The 19,917-nt window shown below is 39.1% G+C and overlaps 1 protein-coding gene across 4 annotated transcripts in view; it reads right to left on the bottom strand.

Moving 5' to 3' along the window:
- Positions 1-19,917, bottom strand: part of HDAC4 (histone deacetylase 4) — a 68,424-nt gene that overhangs the window by 23,535 nt on the left and 24,972 nt on the right. For 2 of the 4 annotated variants that reach the window (XM_023389696.2, XM_014356379.2), the window contains exons 1-2: positions 19,783-19,861; positions 7,078-7,396 (exon numbers count right to left, since the gene is read on the bottom strand). The exons of the other annotated variants lie outside the window; for them this stretch is intronic. In XM_023389696.2, coding sequence (XP_023245464.2) covers positions 7,078-7,129 — 52 coding nt within the window. In that variant the 5' untranslated portion in view covers positions 7,130-7,396; positions 19,783-19,861. Of the gene's footprint in view, positions 1-7,077; positions 7,397-19,782; positions 19,862-19,917 lie in introns of those variants that run through there. 4 annotated transcript variants of the gene reach the window in all.

The following is a 19,917-nucleotide window of genomic DNA, read 5'->3' on the forward strand; positions in this document are numbered from 1 at the left end:
TTTCGCAGTAATTTGTGTAATCGCAATCATTTAAAAAAGTCCAAAATAGATGCGGAGCTTCGTTAGCGGGCACTATTGGAAATAGAAACCGAGGCTTTACGTGGTCGTTTGTTAAACTACACAGCAAAAGAGCAATATCTCTCGAGGAGTTTTCCAATTTTCCTTCTACGCAGTTTTCCACTATGTACGGATGTGTACAATTTCGCGCGCGCGCGTACATATACATTTTTGTTATTTATTTTTTTTTATTTTTAGCCGGACGGAAAGAGAAATCCGTGAGTCAGCCAGCCGGGCTGAAAGTATGTGTATACTTAATTGGTATTTTTTCAGACCGAGCAAACACAGGCAAAGTCACGCCCGCGTCGTGGGGTCCTTGAGATGCGTGTGATTTTTTTTTTTTTTTTTTTTTTCATTCATATCCGCTACAGTTTTTGTCGATGTTTCTTCGCTCCGACGAAGATAAACAACGAGCATCTGTGTTGTTGGTACATGTACGCATGTATGAGTGCGCATAAAAGTGCGCTAAATCCAAAAAAAAAAAAAAAAAAATTGATACAAAGAACACAATAACCCGAGAATCTGCACGCTAAAGTATGAAAATTATTTTTACGCTGCAGTAGAACGCGATTACGAAAAATTGACAATATAATTGCGAATATATTGAGCCATCAGGAGCACGTCTTTTTCCCCGGTAGTTAAAGTCGCGCAACGTCTATTGTACGAAAGATGTGTATAGCATGCACCAATTCAGCGTATTCTTGCAACCTCGCTAGCAACCCCCAGAGCAGGTTGAGGATGTATCCAAGGACCTTCTTCGAGATTTTTTTGAAAGTTAGATAGATGTACCAAGTGAAAAATTCAATTTTCTCGCAAAAGTGCTGCACCACCGAGACAAGCAGTGGACCAACGAAACGAAATGCGCACAACCACGCGCAACATTAGCTAAAAATTCCATCTGGTTACAAACACACACAAGTGTGTATATATTTAACAAGTATTACCCGATTGGCATACGAATAGCCGACACGTCGCGACAACGCAGATGGCCTGCGTCGCCAAGCACCGTCACCTGATTCTATACGGAAAGTGGTTGGCGTCGATTTGTCCGAGGCTTCGCTAGCTCTTTAGAGGGGTTCCCATATTTTTGCAATGGTAACGAGCGCGTATTTGTAAAAGAAACGCATTGGTATTACGCGATTGTTATCATTAATACAAAAGTTGTTTCTTCCTCACCCCCCCCCCCACAGTTGGGGAAATATCGGCGAATCAATCATACAACACTACCAACGGAGACCATTATTAAATTGCCTTAATTGTATAATACATAGCCTAGCAACGTATACATGTATGTGTATACTCATCGAAACAGAAATAAGTACATTGGGACGCACAGCTTTACTCAGCCGTAATCGTCGAATCGCACAAGTGATTTCTATTTCGATTTTCCTCGTTTGCCTTTGTCGCTTGTTGAATTAATTACCGCAACTCGACCAAAATATGAGTGTAAGTATACGCTATTATTACCTGTAACATGTCGGTATATAATTCATAAGTGCAGGGACAATGGTATAACTGTTTAATGTCACGAACAATGTATTCGCGTACATGTCACTCCTCCTGCGAGTAAAGATGTCGGCAAAATATTATTTAATCGAAATTATGCGGACGAAAATTGTACTCGGCGTACGACTGGCGATGAACAAAAGACAGAGAGAGACACGGGGAAAACGAGCGAGTGCATCATCGGGAACTATTTTGAGCTACCGCGGCGAGGGAAATCGAAAAAAAAAAAAAAAAAAAAAAAAAATGTTACCATCCGAGCGCTAAAGAATAACAAAACTGCGCTCTCTCGAGGTCAGCGTTTATTTGCAGAACCGAGGGAGCAAATACAGGGGAGGGGGGAAGGAAAATCGAGTTTCCGTGGTAACGACGACGCGGAATAATAATTGTTATGCAATGAAAAATACGCTCGATCGCTCGGCACTTTGGAGAAGTTTGTTTGCAATCGCGTTTGTTAATGCACTCAAGTTACTTGAAATTTTCCATCGATTACTTTGGAGGGTAAAAATTGATGACTGTGTCATACGGTTAGTCGTCGAGCGATTAAACTGTCGAGTGAGGCTTGAATTTCAATTTATGAACGAGAGTAGAGAAAAGTTTGTATTTTACATAAATTATATAAATTGTAGATTGAATAAGAAAAAAAAAATACAGGACTAAGACTTTGTTAAAAAAAAAAAAAATGTTTTTGCTCTATAAATATAAAGATTTTGCGTGATGAAGGATACAAGTTGTCACGCTAATTCAATGAACTTCAACCTATTCGTTGATCTAACTAAGATGTAATGTTTACTGATTTTCAGTATTGGACATTAAAAAAACAGAAAAAGCTCAACAGACTTGAACACGAACACTTGAAAAAATTTTTTTTTAATTTTTTCTTTTAAATGTAATACTTGTTTGTGATAAAAGAATTTTTTTAATAGGTACTACTTATAACACAGTATTTGACAAAATATTTTCCAGCAAAAACAATGCATTTTAATTTTGAAGAAAAAAATCAATTTGGAAAAAAAATTTTCAAAGTATTTTACTATTTAAGTTTAAATACACTTTACAGTAAATTTTGATATCCAAAATATGTTTAACTCACCTACCAGAAAAAAATAAGTATTTTCTTTGAAATTGTTTAAAAATCTATAAAATAATCAAATCTACTAATTAACTCAATTTACATTTCTTGACGTATCTTTTCCTACCCAATTAACGGTACCACACGTCTTGCGTTCCTACATATTTATATTAGGTCAAACATGTATACTATTTCCCTTTTTTTTCGACTCAATCCATCTTCTCTATTTCTAGGATAGGTATACAATGTATGTGAAACTAAAAACCAGGTATACTATACACTTAAAAGCGAGCCGAACGAGTCATCGGTATTTTGACGCTGCTCATTATTCACGCCCATCCTGCTTCCTCTCTTTCGAAATTTCGTGAAAAAAATTCGCCGGCCAAAAGATCGAGGATCTCAGAGTACGTATATTTTTTTGCAATTTCATCAGCTTAGTCGTCTACACCATGCTTTGACAAATCACATGGGGGAAAAAAAAAGGAAGAAGCAATAGAGTCGCTTTCGACGTTGGCATAAATAATCGTGCAAAAATTCGCAGACCTAAAGAACCGTTTGACGATAATTCCCGACAAGTGGGTCAATAGATCCGATGGTTTCTACGGAAGAATTTGCCTCGCCAATTTCAGCGAATACAACGAGACAAAAGTCACCCATCACTCCGAAACGTCCACGCACTCCTGAAAAAAAACCCAATCCCCAAAATCTCATTTGCTACTTTTGTATACCAATAGAGCAAAAAAAAAGAAACTCTCTAATTTGGGAATACATTATAAGCGAGAAAAAAAAAAAAAAAACCCAAAAGATCTATTTGATACGACGAGTGCGTGTGCCCCAGCATATTATACCTACTTATAAACACGATAACAGTATATACAATACAGTGTATGTGCCAGTGTAGTGCGTGGGTATATATATATAAAAGCGCGTGCAGATTTTGAGGACAACGACCAGGAGGAGGAGGAGGAGGAGGAAGACACCTTTACAGTACATAGGTGGCATAGGAGCGATCAACCGAAAATAGCAGTCGAGTCGGACTGTGCTGTGTCTCTCCTTCTTCTTCTCCACTTGGTTGATAAAATTATAGAAAGAAATACTCGCCATACTCGCGGTTTTGCACGATGGACTCGCGGTTTATTAAACTCCGAAGAGAAAGAGCGCACTTTCGTTGTGCTTTCAGATTTGAATATTTGTAGCTGCCTGTTACGCTACGTTTCGTAACCCGGTGCCGTTGGGACACGACAGTGTAGCACGTTGCTCGTTATCTTCGCGGAGAATCAATCAAAACAGTAAATAACCGCAACACAAGTAACTCGAAATATTATGTGAATACAACGTTGGTGATGCGTGTTTCCGAAAATACTTAGGAAAAGATTGCGTCGCTGATTGGCGTGCAAATAATGCACCCGTCGCGTAAGTGAGTATTAATATTACTTACGCGCGGCTCGCAAATACTTGAAATTGCATAATGCAAAATGGAACCTCGTGTGCTATACTTGTATATACACAATGGCTGCACGTGAAAGACACTTGTGTGTGCATGATGTAACGCGCAGAAACGTAAGTATCGTACGGCTCTATTTTTAGTCCGAAGGAAAATATTATTGTTTACGGAAGCTTGCCACCACACTCGAGTGTACCTTACTTGTATCAGTCGTATAAAAACGTATTAAAAAATATATCACGATTGGAGCGCATACCTTGGATCAAAATAGTCGGGGATTAATTTTATGAAGAAAAAAAAAATACCATTTTTGAGAAGGTCATCGTGAGAGATTTTTTTTTTTTTTTTTTTTTTACAGAAAGTTTTAGAAAAATTAGTACCAATATACTTTAATATCATAGAAATTAGAAATAGCGTACTTGAATGTCAAGAGGCCCAACTTTACAATTTTTAAAAATTCATCGGATATACACATCAGGCTCTTGAGAAGAGGTCGTCGCAAAGTCATTATTACAACCACATTTTTACTTATTGCTCCGTAAATTTATAACGTAATATTATGAAAATAGTATAACAGGAGAATAAACAATACTTATATAATACATAGTACATCCAATATAACACAAAAGCCGAAAGTGGTTTTAAAATTTTTGCATTATTTATTAGTTTTCTTATGTAAATTTTGATAAATGTACGTCATAACATTGCTTATTTGGATTTTTTGTAAAGAATAATCCTCTTGATGACATTACAAGTCAAAAGTTTAGTGTTGCGGTTGATTGTAGCACGATAACCCCCTTTAAACAAACGAGAGATAACAAACTCGTTGAAAAAGCACGCACGAAATTACACGCCCAAGAAGAAGAGCCCACATCCGATGAAATAATTAATAAACCAGAGCAGTTAATCAAGCAAGCGTACTTGGACCACGACAGTATTATACAGTCCCCATGATGCAAGGTATACGAAGATAATAATATAATGTACGGATATAACATTAGGTGGCAATTACACCTCTCTTGCGTACAAATTAAAGCTCGCGTTTCGCAAGAGATGAGCATTAGTTATAAGGTATACAGCAAGTGTAGTACTTACAGCGCGAAAAGCGCAGTTAATACGAACGAGCCTCGGCCACGGGCTTTGTCCCTCCGCGGAGCTCTTTGTGCCGGATTTAGCGGCTGGCGGGCCTAAAAATATGCCGCGCCGCGTGTGGGTACGATCCGTAGGTGGTGATGGGCTATTTCGGCACTCGGGCTTTCGTGTAAGTAAGTATATATACAGTAACACGCGAGTGTGAGAACGCGAGTGCAAGTATACATATATACACACGCTCCGCCACGTGTTTGGAAAATGGATGGTGCAGCATAAAGCAGCTTGCGCGTGTAACTATTTGTAGGGCCCGTGTTAGTATACTTACGCGTTGATTTCATTAATTTTCATTTACAGTAATCCCCTTAGAAGCTAAGCTTAGTTTTTTTTTTTTTTTTTATTTATGTGGAATCGGAAAAATGCGCGAACGATGTTTTTTTAAGATGTAAAAAAGAGCTCGTGACGGTTTCTTTGGCTTAAAATAGAATATCGTAATTTTTTTTTCATCTACTCGCATACGTGAAAGGTCGAGAATTATTTGTTTATTTATAGACAGAGAAAGGATAAAAGTATGAGGGCACAAGCAAGTGCTTACAAAAACCAGTAAATTTGAGAAAAAAAGGTAAGCTTTAAAATAGCACGTGGCAACGCAAAAGCTTTAGTTGAATTTAAAATATATACATTGCGTGTGTAAAGCACATGGTTATTACGAGCTGGTGGATTTATACGTCTCCTTCAATGCCGTTTTTATTTATTTTTATACGTACGATAAATATTCAAGCAACGATACCACCAAAGTGCCCGAGCCACGTGTAAGTGTATAAAAACAGACGGCTATAAAAAACGTTTTTAATGTTTTGACATTTAAAGCAGACAAGTGTGTTTTATAGACATACATTTGAGTGATGTAAAAAAAAAAAAAAAAAAAAAAAGAGCTAGTGCGTGATTAATCAGTAGTACATAATATACGCGACGAGAATATGCAAATCAACTTATTTGAGGGGAATAAATGATTCGTATTTAGTAAAAAAAAAAAAAAAAAAGAAGGAGTTGGCTTTCACGCTTGAGCAGTGGATTGAAAAATAAATTTAAAAAATCGGATCGAGTGTACACTCCGGAAAATTCACTGATTTATAACCCACGCTATTTCGCGAAACAATGGATCTTTCGTCAGCGATTCGCCGTGCATTTTTGACGATGCAACCCAGAGAGGGAGACGACGATGATGGAGAGTCTAGATCTCCGCTAATCGATCGCGAAATGAAAATAGCGCAGAGAGACGCAGGTGCGGTGGTTGGCGGTGCAAAAGAGCGAGCTTTTGGCCGATGGCCGAGTACTTCTCTAAGATTAGCCGGGCGTGGGCTATTCATAGATTGACATTTGCGGATAACGGCCACCTCGAACTCTCTCGGGCTCCCCCTGTCCACCCCCTCCTCCTTCACTCGGTCTATTTTTAAATCGACGACGGACGAAATTTTTTTTTTCTTACCCCCCGTGGCCTCTCGTTGAGATTTAAAAATGTTTTTCATCCATTTGTCGTACATCATATGGCGTGTTTCGCCGACATTTTTGCAAAGGCGACGTGCGTCTGTTATTGTTTTGCATCGAACGAAATGAAAGGAAAAAAAAAAAGAGTCAACGACTTGAGATTCGTAACTACTTTTTGTCGCTCCATCGATTTACTGTAGACTTGAGTGACGAGTTTTGCAACTTCTCGACGAAAAAAAATTTCAAACTTATCAATTTATTTTTGTTCGCCATCTCGTTCGAGCGTTAAGTATAGGGAATTTTTTTCTCTCTCTCTTTTTTTTTTTTTTTTTTTTTTATCTTTTAAGAATCATGTCCCCTTTGCTCGATGGATGGAAAGGAAAAAAATATGGGACAAACGTGGAAGAAACAACAAAAAACGTACCTAGTTGATTCGTGTGGTGCATATTGTAAACGGTAGCATGGTCCAGGGCCATAAGGCCCCGCTAGGTCCTACGGGCCGAATTGGAAAGCCGAAAGCCCGGCCGCAACGGCCACATCCAACGAGAGAGTTACTTTTTTTTTTCTTTTTTTTTTTTTTATTATTCGTGGGTATCACAAGACGAAACGAGAAAAGAGACGCACGAGCAGATTAAGTGACTTTTCTCTTTTTTATTCCGTTTCTCGGCGACTCGGTGTTACCCCTTGCGGTGGTGGTGTTGATGCGGTGATGATGATGATGATGTTGTCTCGTGATCGAGCCGCTGTTGAGTGAAAAGAAAACGCAGCTTGTTGAAAATCTCTATTGTTTTTTTTTGCTTTCGCGTTGAAATTGAAGAATGGCTTTTTTTGGAAATCATTTTGGCTATGTATTTACGATAATACAGGAGTAGTAACCAACAGATGATTATTATTAATTTTCTTATTTACTTATAAAACCTGTTGCATATGTTATGATGATTATTATTATTACTGTACGTTATCGGATCTAACTGTCTAGTGCGAACCGGATGAACCAGTTGGAGCTTATTTCGGTCTAAGCGCTGGACTTTTTCGCGTACTATACGTTATACACTCATAGGTGGGGTATCACAGAGAAAATGTAATATCGTTTTGGCAAAAAAAAAAAAAATCCCACCTCTCGTCGTCGACGCTTTGAAAATACCCTCGTATCGAATGGTAAATCTCGTTCGAGAAAACAGAAGGACGGGACTGGCCGTTAATGAGAGTGCAAATCTCCAGGCCCGTTCGTCGGTTTCCTTTGCAGTGAAAAGTAAATACAGCCGTGCGGACGTTTTCCTTTGGAGCGCAAGTGCTTGCGGTACACGTGAGTGAGTTTTCAATCGTAAAATGCAAAGGAAACGAGAGAGAGACCAGATGTTATTACGCGTATTTACCTCGAATCGATGGGTCTTTTATTCCGGTCGGTTTTTCAAGCAAATTCGTTTCGTGCGGTGTGCGCTTTGAAGCGACTACTCTTCAACATATATTTTAAAACTTGTTACTCTTACACTGGAATATGGAATTTCTGCGGATACGATTACGTTTATTTGACAAAAATAATGGCCCCGAAGAGAGCTGATTATCTACCAATTTTTTTTTTTTTTTTTTTTTTCTATGTGAGGAGCAGTAAGGAGAAGTCATCGTCCTGTTGACTACTAAAAGCTTATCGGAACGTTCGTGTGAGTAAAGTAATTGAAATCACTTTATCTATTTTTTTTTGTCAAAATTATTTTTTCTTTCAAACTGTAATGGATTATTTTTGCTGGAAAAAATGTTTTTGAGCACCATGTTACATCCATGTAATGAAGAAAAAAAAATTACCTTAGCAGAAATACTTAATGCCTTAAATTTTTAGCAAAAAAATTGAAAAAGTGTTCGTGCCCAAGTCTTAATTTGTATAACTTAAGGGGAAAAAGATTAATAAGGTATTGTTGATTTTATGGCACCAACTACAAAGAAAGGGAAGCTTTTGTAAACAATGAGAAGTGATAAATCATTTGACCCTGAAATAATCGATTTCGTGATAAAAAGAAACTAGTTTTGCACGACAAAAAATGTTAATCACTCTTACCTATACTTAACATTTTTCTCAATTTTAGTGGACGTGGAATTCAACTGAATAGTCGCAACCCGAACGACATTTGACGCGATTGCTAGGACGAACAGAAAATCAATCGGAAAAATCGAAGAAAAAAAACGGGGGGAAAACGAATGCCTGCGATTTTATGGCCTATTGACCGGTCGTTGGTATCTCCAGTGCCCGCCGAGACTAGGCCAACGTGACTACGTCTGCTCGGGAATGTTTTCGTACCGTACAGCTCGCGTATACTTTTACGCTGAAACCCAGTTCGTGTCCATTTTCCGCAGTATCACGTGATATACAGTGTTTTTATTCCTTTTTTTTATTTTATTAAAGGTGTTTACTCCGCGAAAGCATTTATCCACACAAACGGGTGCACTTGATGGCTCGGTTGATCCAAGAGTTCATCGTGGGAATGGAAGAGACAAAGAGAACAGCTGAAAATAGACAAAAGCCGGAATGCCACCCAAGCCAGACTCGGTAACAGATTCAATGAAAAATAAATAGTCGACAAGCCTCGGATGAGCTGTATAAATCGTATACACGGATACCCTAATCAAGAGATGTACAAGCAATCGAGAGGGAAAAAAAATAAAAATGCAAAAAGTATACAGTGTGACAGCATCGGTTGATGCGCTCGAGTCACGGTTGAAATTAATCCCCCGTCGCACCGATGCGCTTTTTGCAACTATGTATACCACATATTTTTGTACCCGTAATGTGTGTCCATTGGAGTATGCGTCTCGAAGTGTCTCTATATAAACAAAGGCAAATCGTCAGACTATGACGTCACGTCCCGCTTATCCTTACATTATTATCTTTGCCATATAATTAACGTGCCGATCCAATACATCGTATAATTGTAGGAATAAGTAGTTGTAACACATTATGGATCTCTGATGAGAGGCGCTATAATCAGCCATCACCTAACGCGAGCTCGCACGACTGATCAGTAAAACAGTCATGTATTTTTTATGCGTATATTCGTATGACTTGTACGAGACCGCAGACATCAACAAACAAACAAAGCAAACAACGACAACGGAACTTTTCCACCTCGACTCGTCTCGGTCCCTCGTATACCTATATTTCTACGTAGCATCTTTCGCAAAAAAAAAAAAAAAAAAAAAAAAGGCCTGACCCCGACCTTCGCGAACAGATCATCAATCCAAATATCCGCCCGACGCACGTATCCTTTCAACGCCCCGCGCAAGGTCAACAACTCCTGGGTATATATATATATATTAATATCCCGCACCATTCGTGTATAATTATACCTACAGCCTATCTATATACAGTACACGATATCACTTCACCCCCTCTCTCTCTCTCGATCGCGACTATATTATTACTATACGGTACAATTACATTTTTCTTTTTTCATCCGTATTAATTAAAAAATACTTATTCCACGCGTCTCGTGCTCTGTTCTCCGTGTACCTATTACTCTCTCTCTCTCTCTCCCTCATCAATCTTAGACATTGTAATGTGTACACTTGGCATTGACATCGACCTCCAGATCGAGAGTTCGACGACTTCCTCCAATAAATAGTCGTGTACCCGTACCTATATACATATACACTTGATCCTTTTATTATATACATTTAATTTCACGCTCTCGACAAATCAATAAAAAAAGAAACACGTGTATAACTCACACGCGCATGTGCCGGAGTCGCAAATACATATAAGTATATAGTGCCCCCTCGATATACGGCACGCAACAAAAAACCGACCGATAATTTTACGTAACAGTATATATACTTATGTATATGTGTGCGTGTGTTCGTTTGAAACGCCTATAAGTAAGCAAAGGTATTTATTACATTAAAAGCTGTTCATCATGGCAGTGGTGCCTTTGGTAATGAATATATCCACCTATATCTTACTGCTATACTGGTAAATCAGCAAAGTGCGCCTCTGTCTTGTGGGTGTATAATTTTGGGTCGAGTTGGCGTAAGATGTAACGCGTCAGGCTTAGATCACGTGTGTAATCGCCGAGTGATTGCGATCCTTGGCTATTACCGGGTGAACGACTGCTTGGGAGAAGATCATAATGCTGATAATCATCATAATCATCGAGGTTCTGACGCTAATTGAACGAGGTAAACAAGCTCCCGGCTAACTGGGACATTCAATCACCCACCCACGAGTCGCTATCAATGTTAATAGTATAGCATCGGAAAGGAAGAAGAAAAAAAAAAAACAAGCGCTCCAAGCAGGGTAACCATGATAACATCAGGGCGATTAAGCAGCTCCGAGCCTATACGAAATAAACTTCATTCCTGTAATGTATAGCCAATACCAAAAAACACCTATACATGGTGCTATACACATGGCACATGACAACGCCATAACAGACGTCATCCCTTTTCTCTCTATTCCCCTTTTTATACCAACATTCTGACGAAAAGCGACTTATGTACAGAATGTACGTAGCTATATACAAATATTATTATACCACGCATGTAATGCCATAACGAGACAGCAACGGCACACAACGACGGCATGTATTGCCGTTGTTCTCATCGAGAAAGTGTACTTCATGGTAAGTATGTCTGCAGATAAGTGTACGAGCTGCCAATCGTGCGATTTCGCGCCCGTGCACGCGCGCGAATATCGAGATAGTTCCTATGTATAGGTATACATTGACGCATACGTACACGTATACATGTACTTGGGAGAAAGAGCGTCGAACTGGACGGGAGGATACATCGCGAACGAGTTTTGTGTCGAGAGAAGAAGAAGAGGAAGAGGAATAAGGATGAAGGAAGGCAACGGGAGGATGAGGTGAAACACCATGCACCGTTATGTTTATAACAGAGTACAGTACCTATACAAAATACACCTACATCATGTAAAGAGGGTGTTGGTACGAGATGCGTCGGACCAATACGGCTGATGTGGAGTTTCGTAATGACATGCATATATGTACGATACAAACGGAGCGATGCACTACTTTGTTGGTACCTACTATTTAATATTTCGGTGATGGAAAACGAGTTTGTCCACTTTCTAAGCCATGCTTTTTTTATTTCTCTTTCTTCGTATACAGGTAGGTAGAGATACATTTTAAAATGACGCGCCTTCAGAGTGGAAATGGGCACACGCTTTCTTTCGACCACACGGTCCTTTTCGAGGTCCTTTTAATGTTGCAATGATTATCCCTCATCCGGGGGTTATAGGCTATACGCGAGCCAATGCAAATATTGCAAATAATGAAAGCTTGTTAGATAAACCTCGGGGGTCTGTCTATCAATCAGACCGACTAGACGTATACTCGGTAATAATTAATCTTTTTAAATTTTTGAAGCACCGTACACTTACAAGGGTATCACGTGTATACCATGGGGGTGTCTGCTGGCCGGCCTCTCTTGAAATATACATAAAGATAATACTCGATGGAACACTTTTTAATGCCCTTGCATTATTGACCGACTCGATCATGTGTGTGTGTGTGGAGCACAAACAAATGAGCGACATGTGAAAAATACTATATGTACAGATAGCTACCCAGTCGCGGTTATTGAACCACCTATTTTGGATAAAATAATAATACTGTCGAATTTTTTTAAATGATTCCCTGTGCGGTCGACCTCTAGGACCGAAGGATTAAATTTATTCCTCCAGCGACTAATGCCTTTTTTTCATATTACAGGCGTTTTACTGGCTCCAAGCAGATATATATTTTACTTGTTTTAAAGCTAAAAACAAGTAGAAAAATTTTTCGTCGTGTGGTCGTGATAAAAATTAACGTCCCATACTTGCGTGCACGAGTTGAAAGGAAAAATTGAGATCGGAGATGTAAATTGGATTTTTCGTCCTCCAACAATCTGCTTAGTCCCTTCATATATATAAGGAACGCATTCCATCTTTCCAATCGACTTTTTCTTGTTTTTACGTTGTAAACTATGGCGCAATCCATGGAATTTCCTAAATTTCCTCGTTTGGATGCTGAAAAGGCGCGTTTCGTCACGCCTAGACGCAAGTATCGACGAAAAGAAAAAAAAAAAAAAAAAGCCATCGATTGCAAAAGAAAAGAAACGAGAAGTCGATATGCCACCGTAAGTTTTCGTCCACCAATTCACGTGTGCGCGCACGAGTCCAACATTTACACGAATATATACGCACCGTCTTGAAAATAATAAAAAAAAAAAAGTAATAATAATAATACACATACATACACAGTACGCGCAAGAGAGAAGCGGACCGATCCGGTAAGTACATACGTTAGACGAGCCCTCGTCGTTCCGTAATTCAACGCGACGAGCAACGAACAAGTAATTGAAGTTACCCCTATTATATACATGGTAAAGTACACAAAGGAGAGAATAAGCGCGTATATATACGCGTTACGCAACAGACGCATTCCACGGTGGCTCGAGAGAGACTTTTACATCGTTGTAACTCTTGCCAAGCGAGAATGGAGTACGCGTATAGAGATTTCACGTAACACGACACAGGTGCCATTTGGGATAGAATATACGATTATTTGTGTGAGATAGCGTTACATGGTACAAAACGCCGAGTAAACGCCTTATCGAAAGAAAAAAAAAAAAAAAAAAAAAAAAAAAACACATACGTGATCGTGCAAGGTGCAGGAGAGCATCCGCGTAAACCGCGGGGAGGCACTTTCCATTCTAATTATAGAGAGTCGCGGTTCGAGTTTCTCGAAGGAGTTGCTTATACCTACATGTATAAGTGTCGGTATACCCGCGGTGCAATGGTGTTCTCGCGAGACGAGGGATCGGTAAGTATATAGTTCCCGAAAAATCGGACGCGAGATCGGTGGCCCTGAGACAACGTAAACAAGATCTTCCATGCGCCCCACATCCCGGAAGCTTTTACGCGTATACGCGTGATTGTTTGGTCCATCGCATGGGCGCCAGGGTCCACGTTAAATAGTGCCACAACACCCACAAGCCCCCTCCTCTACCACTGTAAGAGGAATTCGCTCTATGATCTTGTACCACGTACACGTGCGCTCGCGCCAACATTTGTGTATATACTTGTAGGAAAGTTTTTGGCTCCTTCTACCTGCCCCCTCGTAACTATATATATCGTAGGTATTATATACTTGTGTATATGTGTCTCATTTGCTGATTAATTCGTTCAGTGGAAAATAACGGAGATGTAGTAATTAAGAGGGAAAGGGAGCACCGGGTGCAGATGGGAACAACGGAGTCATGGACAACAGGCATGTAAGAACACACTGTACTTACATCAATCAGTAGGTACAGATAAGTATACGATAAATAATGTTTTGATAAATATTAATTTGATCGTAACTTCTTTCAGTCGTATATCTACGTATATATATGATATGTTTAAACATGTATGTTAATAAGAGCTATCCACGGTTTATATATATATTACGCATGGATAAGACGTATCGATATTTATTTTTTGTTATTCATATGCGCGCATAGGTGAGGTGGATAAATATACGTATAAGACAGTTAACGCCTCGTCTCGTTTTATATCTATATGAATATTTATGCGCGTCGCGTGTGTGTTTACATTTTGTACATTGTCATGCGATATCGATTTTACGCTCAATAGGGCATGGTATCGCACACTGCTTTGGTTTTTTCTCAATTATCCGGCTATTGGTCCTGTGTACTTATGGTTGCACTTCTTATTTTTATAAACAAAAGGCGTGTTCGTTGGTTCGATGTGTCCGTGCGTCCCTACAGACTGACTGTACGTTTCTTTTGTCAGGCACCGCAACGCATTCCAATGATTATCAAGTGTGCCCGGGCTCTAGTATTTTTAGTTAAGGAAACAAAAACAAAAAAAAAGATAAGGCCAATTTCCAAGTTACAGTTTACGCGCATCACTTTGGGAAAGGAAAAAATAAGCAGAGTCACGACGAAAAAATCGAAACGGCGTCGAAAAATCGGTGACGAAGCTCCCCAGAGTTCCCTCGATTTTCCACGCGGCTGTAAACAATAACAATCCCCCTTCGCCGCCGAGACAAAGCTACATAACACAACCGATCGCGATATCGCGGCTGTACTTTATTTTCCCACGCGAGTCGCCGATGAAACACACAGCAGCACCGGTTGGCACTTTGCCATGAAAAAATTCCTCGGCTTCACACGTGCGCTCATCAGAGACACATCACTTTTACCCGCGTATTATATACACACATACAGGGATGAAACGAAAAGAAAGAAAAAATGTGCTTATAATCTCTCGAAAGAGGCTCGTCACGGCTGCTGCCGCCGCTCGCGCTTAATCGACGGCGAGGCCTTTGAATCGCGCATTCCCATCTCGCACCCCCTCCATGTATAACCGTGTAAGAGTACAGATACCATTGTACCCGACGCTTCTCCGAGCTTTGCGCAACTTTGCTATATAATATGTATTTGTACAGAGTTCTGGTCTGCTGCAAGCGCTGCGCCTCGATCGTTCGATCGGTATTTTTATAATTCGCCCATAAACACACGCGCCTCTGATCTCAATCGAGTCGAATTGAGTGCGTTTCTCATCATCGATCGCAATGCATCGATAACAAGATTCACGCCTTTTTTTTAACTTGCACGTGATTCACGTGATAGTAGTAGTAATGATGGGCTTACCCGAATTCGTTCCCATCGTCCCCGCGTAACTTGCAAAAAATACCGAATTCATCCCCGTAAATAGCAGCCCTTTGTTAACAGAAGGTATTGAAAAGTGATACTTAACACACACAACAGTGAGTACGTTTATTTGTTGTTATAACTACTTTCAAGATAATGTAAGACTTAATAGTCTACTGGTTTTAGTTTCGTGCTAGCCGAGCCGTTGAATGGTCGTCTACAGTTGTAATTTAAAGTTGCGAATATGGAATTTGGTGTTACCCAAAAAGGCATAACTTTGCTGATTCTATACGGGTATTCGTACACATTTCAGAAAGGCTTGGCCAACGGATTGCAGCGCTGGGTGTGTAAAAATCGCAATAGCTACGCCAAATTGGATTGGAGTGTAATGCCACGTACTGAGGATGTCGTAAAGTTCTGTGACTACACTTTGAAGAACTCAAGAAATCATGAAAGATTCGCCGTACCCACCACACACGTGGGAAAAATATTCATCGTTTCTGTGCAGAACAACAAATAGTTGTGAGTCAATTTCATACAAACGGAAGTGTACATTAAAATGAGAAGTGTTGGTAAACAATCAGAAAAGATTATCCAGAAAGAAAAATTTTTAAGAGATGAAATGATGAAAGATAAACAAGAAGAAATCGATCGTTTTAAGTTTGTAAAAAGTGAATCGCTAAAATTTTTTAAGTACCAGTGGACTAAATAATTTTTGAAATATTTTGTGAATCAATTTTTAATATAAATTTTTTTAAACACGCCAGTTTTTAAAATAAACTGCCAGTCCGAAGCCTGGGAATCGGTGCAAATCAGGGACAAGAAAAAGCTTTAATGACCCAGGGACGAATTTGGCGTTTAACAATGATAAGGGCTGAGTGATAAGAAAATACTCCAATCCAAGTATCAAAACAACGGGTGTATTAGCAGTGGGGTATCCGTTTTTGTTTACCAACAACGAGTTAACATCCTCTCGACCTGTTTGCTCTCTATTTAAATAATATATGTATGTATATGAAAAAAATGAAATACATCATAAAATGTATACCTAGAGACTCTCTACACATCTAATCTCAATGATGGCTCCAAGTAAGGAATGAAGAAACACAAGTATATAACATCAACGTCTAGGGGAGCGTGTCGTGCACTCGAGAAAAGAACGATGAATAAGTAAAGACTCTATGGAGCTATAAGTATACGCGAGCTATGCGATCTGCAATGCACACCCCATATGCAATTTCCTCGCGTACAGGTAAGGTACTTGCATCGCGTGTGCAATCGATTCTTGTACGTAGGTATTGTACGCGCGTCTCTACATGAGTATCGCGGGACTCTTCTCACGAGCTGTACAGAGCTCCCAACAGGTGTTCCGTTTCGGTTCGGCATCGAGTCCGTGTATCAAGCGTATAATATATACCAATAATAACAGCAACGGAAAGGAAGGGGGTAACGAACGACGTTGGGTAAGTGCAAAAAAGGTTGAGCAATGCGATGCTTACCTCGTTTTTGCATTGTTTCCTCTGTCTCCCCTCTATTTTTCTTTTACACATGTTTGAGTACTTCAGACATGTATATACTTTGTTGATTTGGATGATTATACAGGTTCAAAGAACCAGCAAATACAAAGAGGTGGGTTTGTTTCAAGACGCTCCGGTGATATTACTACTCTTTTAATTAACAGTTTTTTAAGATGAAGTTTGCTTCTCGGGATTTAGGTGATTCAGTGTCTATAAAATTATATCGATAAAAAGCATAAAGTATACTTTTATGCAAATACACTCGTTAATATTTTACGAATGGGAACTCAATAAAACTACGTTGTTCAGGTGATGATTGTACGGTAAAAAAAAAGTATCGTTTCGTCTTCACCATTAAAGTCAGTTAATATATACATTATAAATATAAATATAATTAATTAATGGAAAACATTCTCGATAAAGCATTATAATCTTTATCAATTACTTTTTACTCGTTAAACAGTTTTATGTAGAATTACTGTGAACGATTTCGATAAAGAATTTTGTACGGTAGCGTGGGTTGTGTTTAAATTTTAACTAATTACCAGACTTAGACACGGATACTTAACAAATAGCAATAAAAAAATCACTTATTTCAAGAAAATTTTTTTTTTTTAATAGTGTTAAAAAATTCATAGAATAATTGTACCCAAGGCTTCTAATCACACATCCACATAAATATAAATCGATCAAGCAGTAAAATAAGTCTTACAAAATTAAATTCGAATTGTAACAACCAATACAATATGGCACAACCTTTTATTTTCATTCAGCACATACGATAAAGTTTATTTTTATGTTAACTTGTTGTTTTTGTCAATAGATTACAAGTGCTTATCAGTTAATTTCGAAATATGATATTTTTTCCTGCACAGTAACCTTAAGTGAGAAAAGTACACTCACTGTCAGTCTAAGAAAAAGAAAAAAAAAATCACTCATGTTAATGGTTTACTAAAATAAAAAAAAGTACACCTTCGGAGCATCATTAACAAACTACTGATATACGAAATACTGATATGCTGATCAATATCGCGCAAAGAATCAGAAAAAGTTGAAAAAATTCGGTTTCTTGGATAAACTTGGACGAAAAATTCATCAAGACATGATAATGATACCAACGATGTACTTTCGTGGATCAATAACCAATCAGTGGAGAATTCCGCGGTAATCGTTTCAAAGAAAGCGCGAATGATTGTCTCGTTAGAAGGAATGAATAATTTAACTTCCGGGAATGACTTTGTCGTGCAAATGCGAGATGTATGCGCGAAAAATTTGCAGTTCCCGTCTCCCGTGCAACGATGCTACGAGCCGTGCAGTATAGCCACTCAAGCCTCGTTTCGTTGAATGTTTGCTCTTCTCATCTGACGTTTGTTGATGCACGTGCAAAAAACTTGGGGGCAGGTACACTCATTTGAACTCATTTACTCATCAAACGTGTGTCGTCGTCAATGGAAATCGCTATCACATTAATGAAACTAAAGCGTAGATACGGTACATGCAGTTGAAAGTTTAATCCAGAGCACATCTCGAGGAATTCCTCGACACGCTCGTACTAATAATAATATAAATTTTTGTAACAATAAAGTTACAGTGTAGACCCCCACTCAGCAGCTATAAAAGGGAAAACACCGCGATATATCGTCATCACAAACCCAAGACTGCTGGTGACCGCGATTATTCGTACAAATATAGCGCATGGAATCTTTTTTTTTTTTTTTTTTTTCCGTTATTTATAACAAGAAGAAAAAAAAGAGAATTTGACGTCCGCACAAACAACAACAACAACAACGACGACGACGCCAAGTTTGGCAGAAGCGTGGATATATATACGTGCGCGTTGTTGTTGGCGGAGAAGAAAATAAATTAGAGTCAGACGGCGAGCGATCAAAAATTCAGGCGGAGAGTCGAGGACGCGCTCGAGGGGGTGTATACCTATATGTAGGCAAATGTGTGTATAATACATAAGAGCGACAAACGTGGACGCGCGGGACTCCCTCGTGATGAATCTTTAAATTCGGCTCTCGAGAAATTCGCGACGCTTTTGGTTAAATTTAACCTTTTTCCCCGTCTCTCTCTTTCTCTCCGCTCGATCGTCGGCGTCGCCAGTCTGTCGGCTCGATGAATTTCCCCCCCCCCTTCTCTCTGAAGAGATTATAACAAAATCAAGATGAGAGCAGTGGTTTCGGGGGCCATTGTGTGACCAAAGTGTGGTCTGTACTAGGTTGTAAACCGTATACATGTTCCGATGCGTGGATGAACAAACGCGGCAAGAAAGTGTAGTCCTTTTTGTTAAATTACTTTTTGTTTGCGGGTCGATAAATTTGTTTGGAGGTCGTGCGCTGATGTTTGTATATAGAAGTAAAAAAAAAAAAAACAAAAAAAAAAGGAAGAAGAAATAATAAACACACGCGCGTGTATTATTATACGTAATCAAGTCGAGCTTTTTCGTCCTTTCCAAACACGCATACCACCCCTACAAGAGTACAGCTTTTATGTAAATAAAACATTTATCCATACGTATATAAATATGTTATACGCGGATCGTTCCCCGCATGGATATCAATTTTTAATCGTCAATTCTGCGCTAATGTGCCGCCGACGAAACTCTTTTCTCTCTGTACACACGGCATAATTACACGCTCGCGATATTTGGATGCCAACATCAATCCCTCGCTATTCTGATGATTTGTGTTGGCCGCAACTATTCAATTATTTTTACAGAAACCTCGTTGTAGATTATTGAATACGTGGTGTAAAAATAATTCCTCCGTGGAGGACGCAGCCAATGATGGAAAAAAAAAAAAAAAACGATGGTTTATACACGACACATGCATCGTATGTTTGTATAAACGTAGATAGGTGGTATATGATAGTACAGCACATTCTTCAATTTCTGTCCCCCCCCTGCACATGTATATATGTATATAATCGTAAGAGCGCGCGACTCGCTTGCATCATCAATTTACCTGCTCTCTATATCCCGTTCCTGCAGCTGAAGCTCAGCACACCCAGCAAGTCGGAAGAGGAGGAGGAGGAGGAGGAGGAAGGTGGCCTGAGTGGAAAACGAAAAAAAAAAAAAAAAAAAAAAAAAAAAAAAAAAA

Source organism: Copidosoma floridanum, unplaced genomic scaffold (genome assembly GCF_036245765.1).
Source record: "Copidosoma floridanum isolate Cflo_tuat_1 unplaced genomic scaffold, Cflo_Japanese_pri ptg000029l, whole genome shotgun sequence".
Taxonomy (NCBI): Eukaryota; Metazoa; Arthropoda; class Insecta; order Hymenoptera; family Encyrtidae; genus Copidosoma; species Copidosoma floridanum.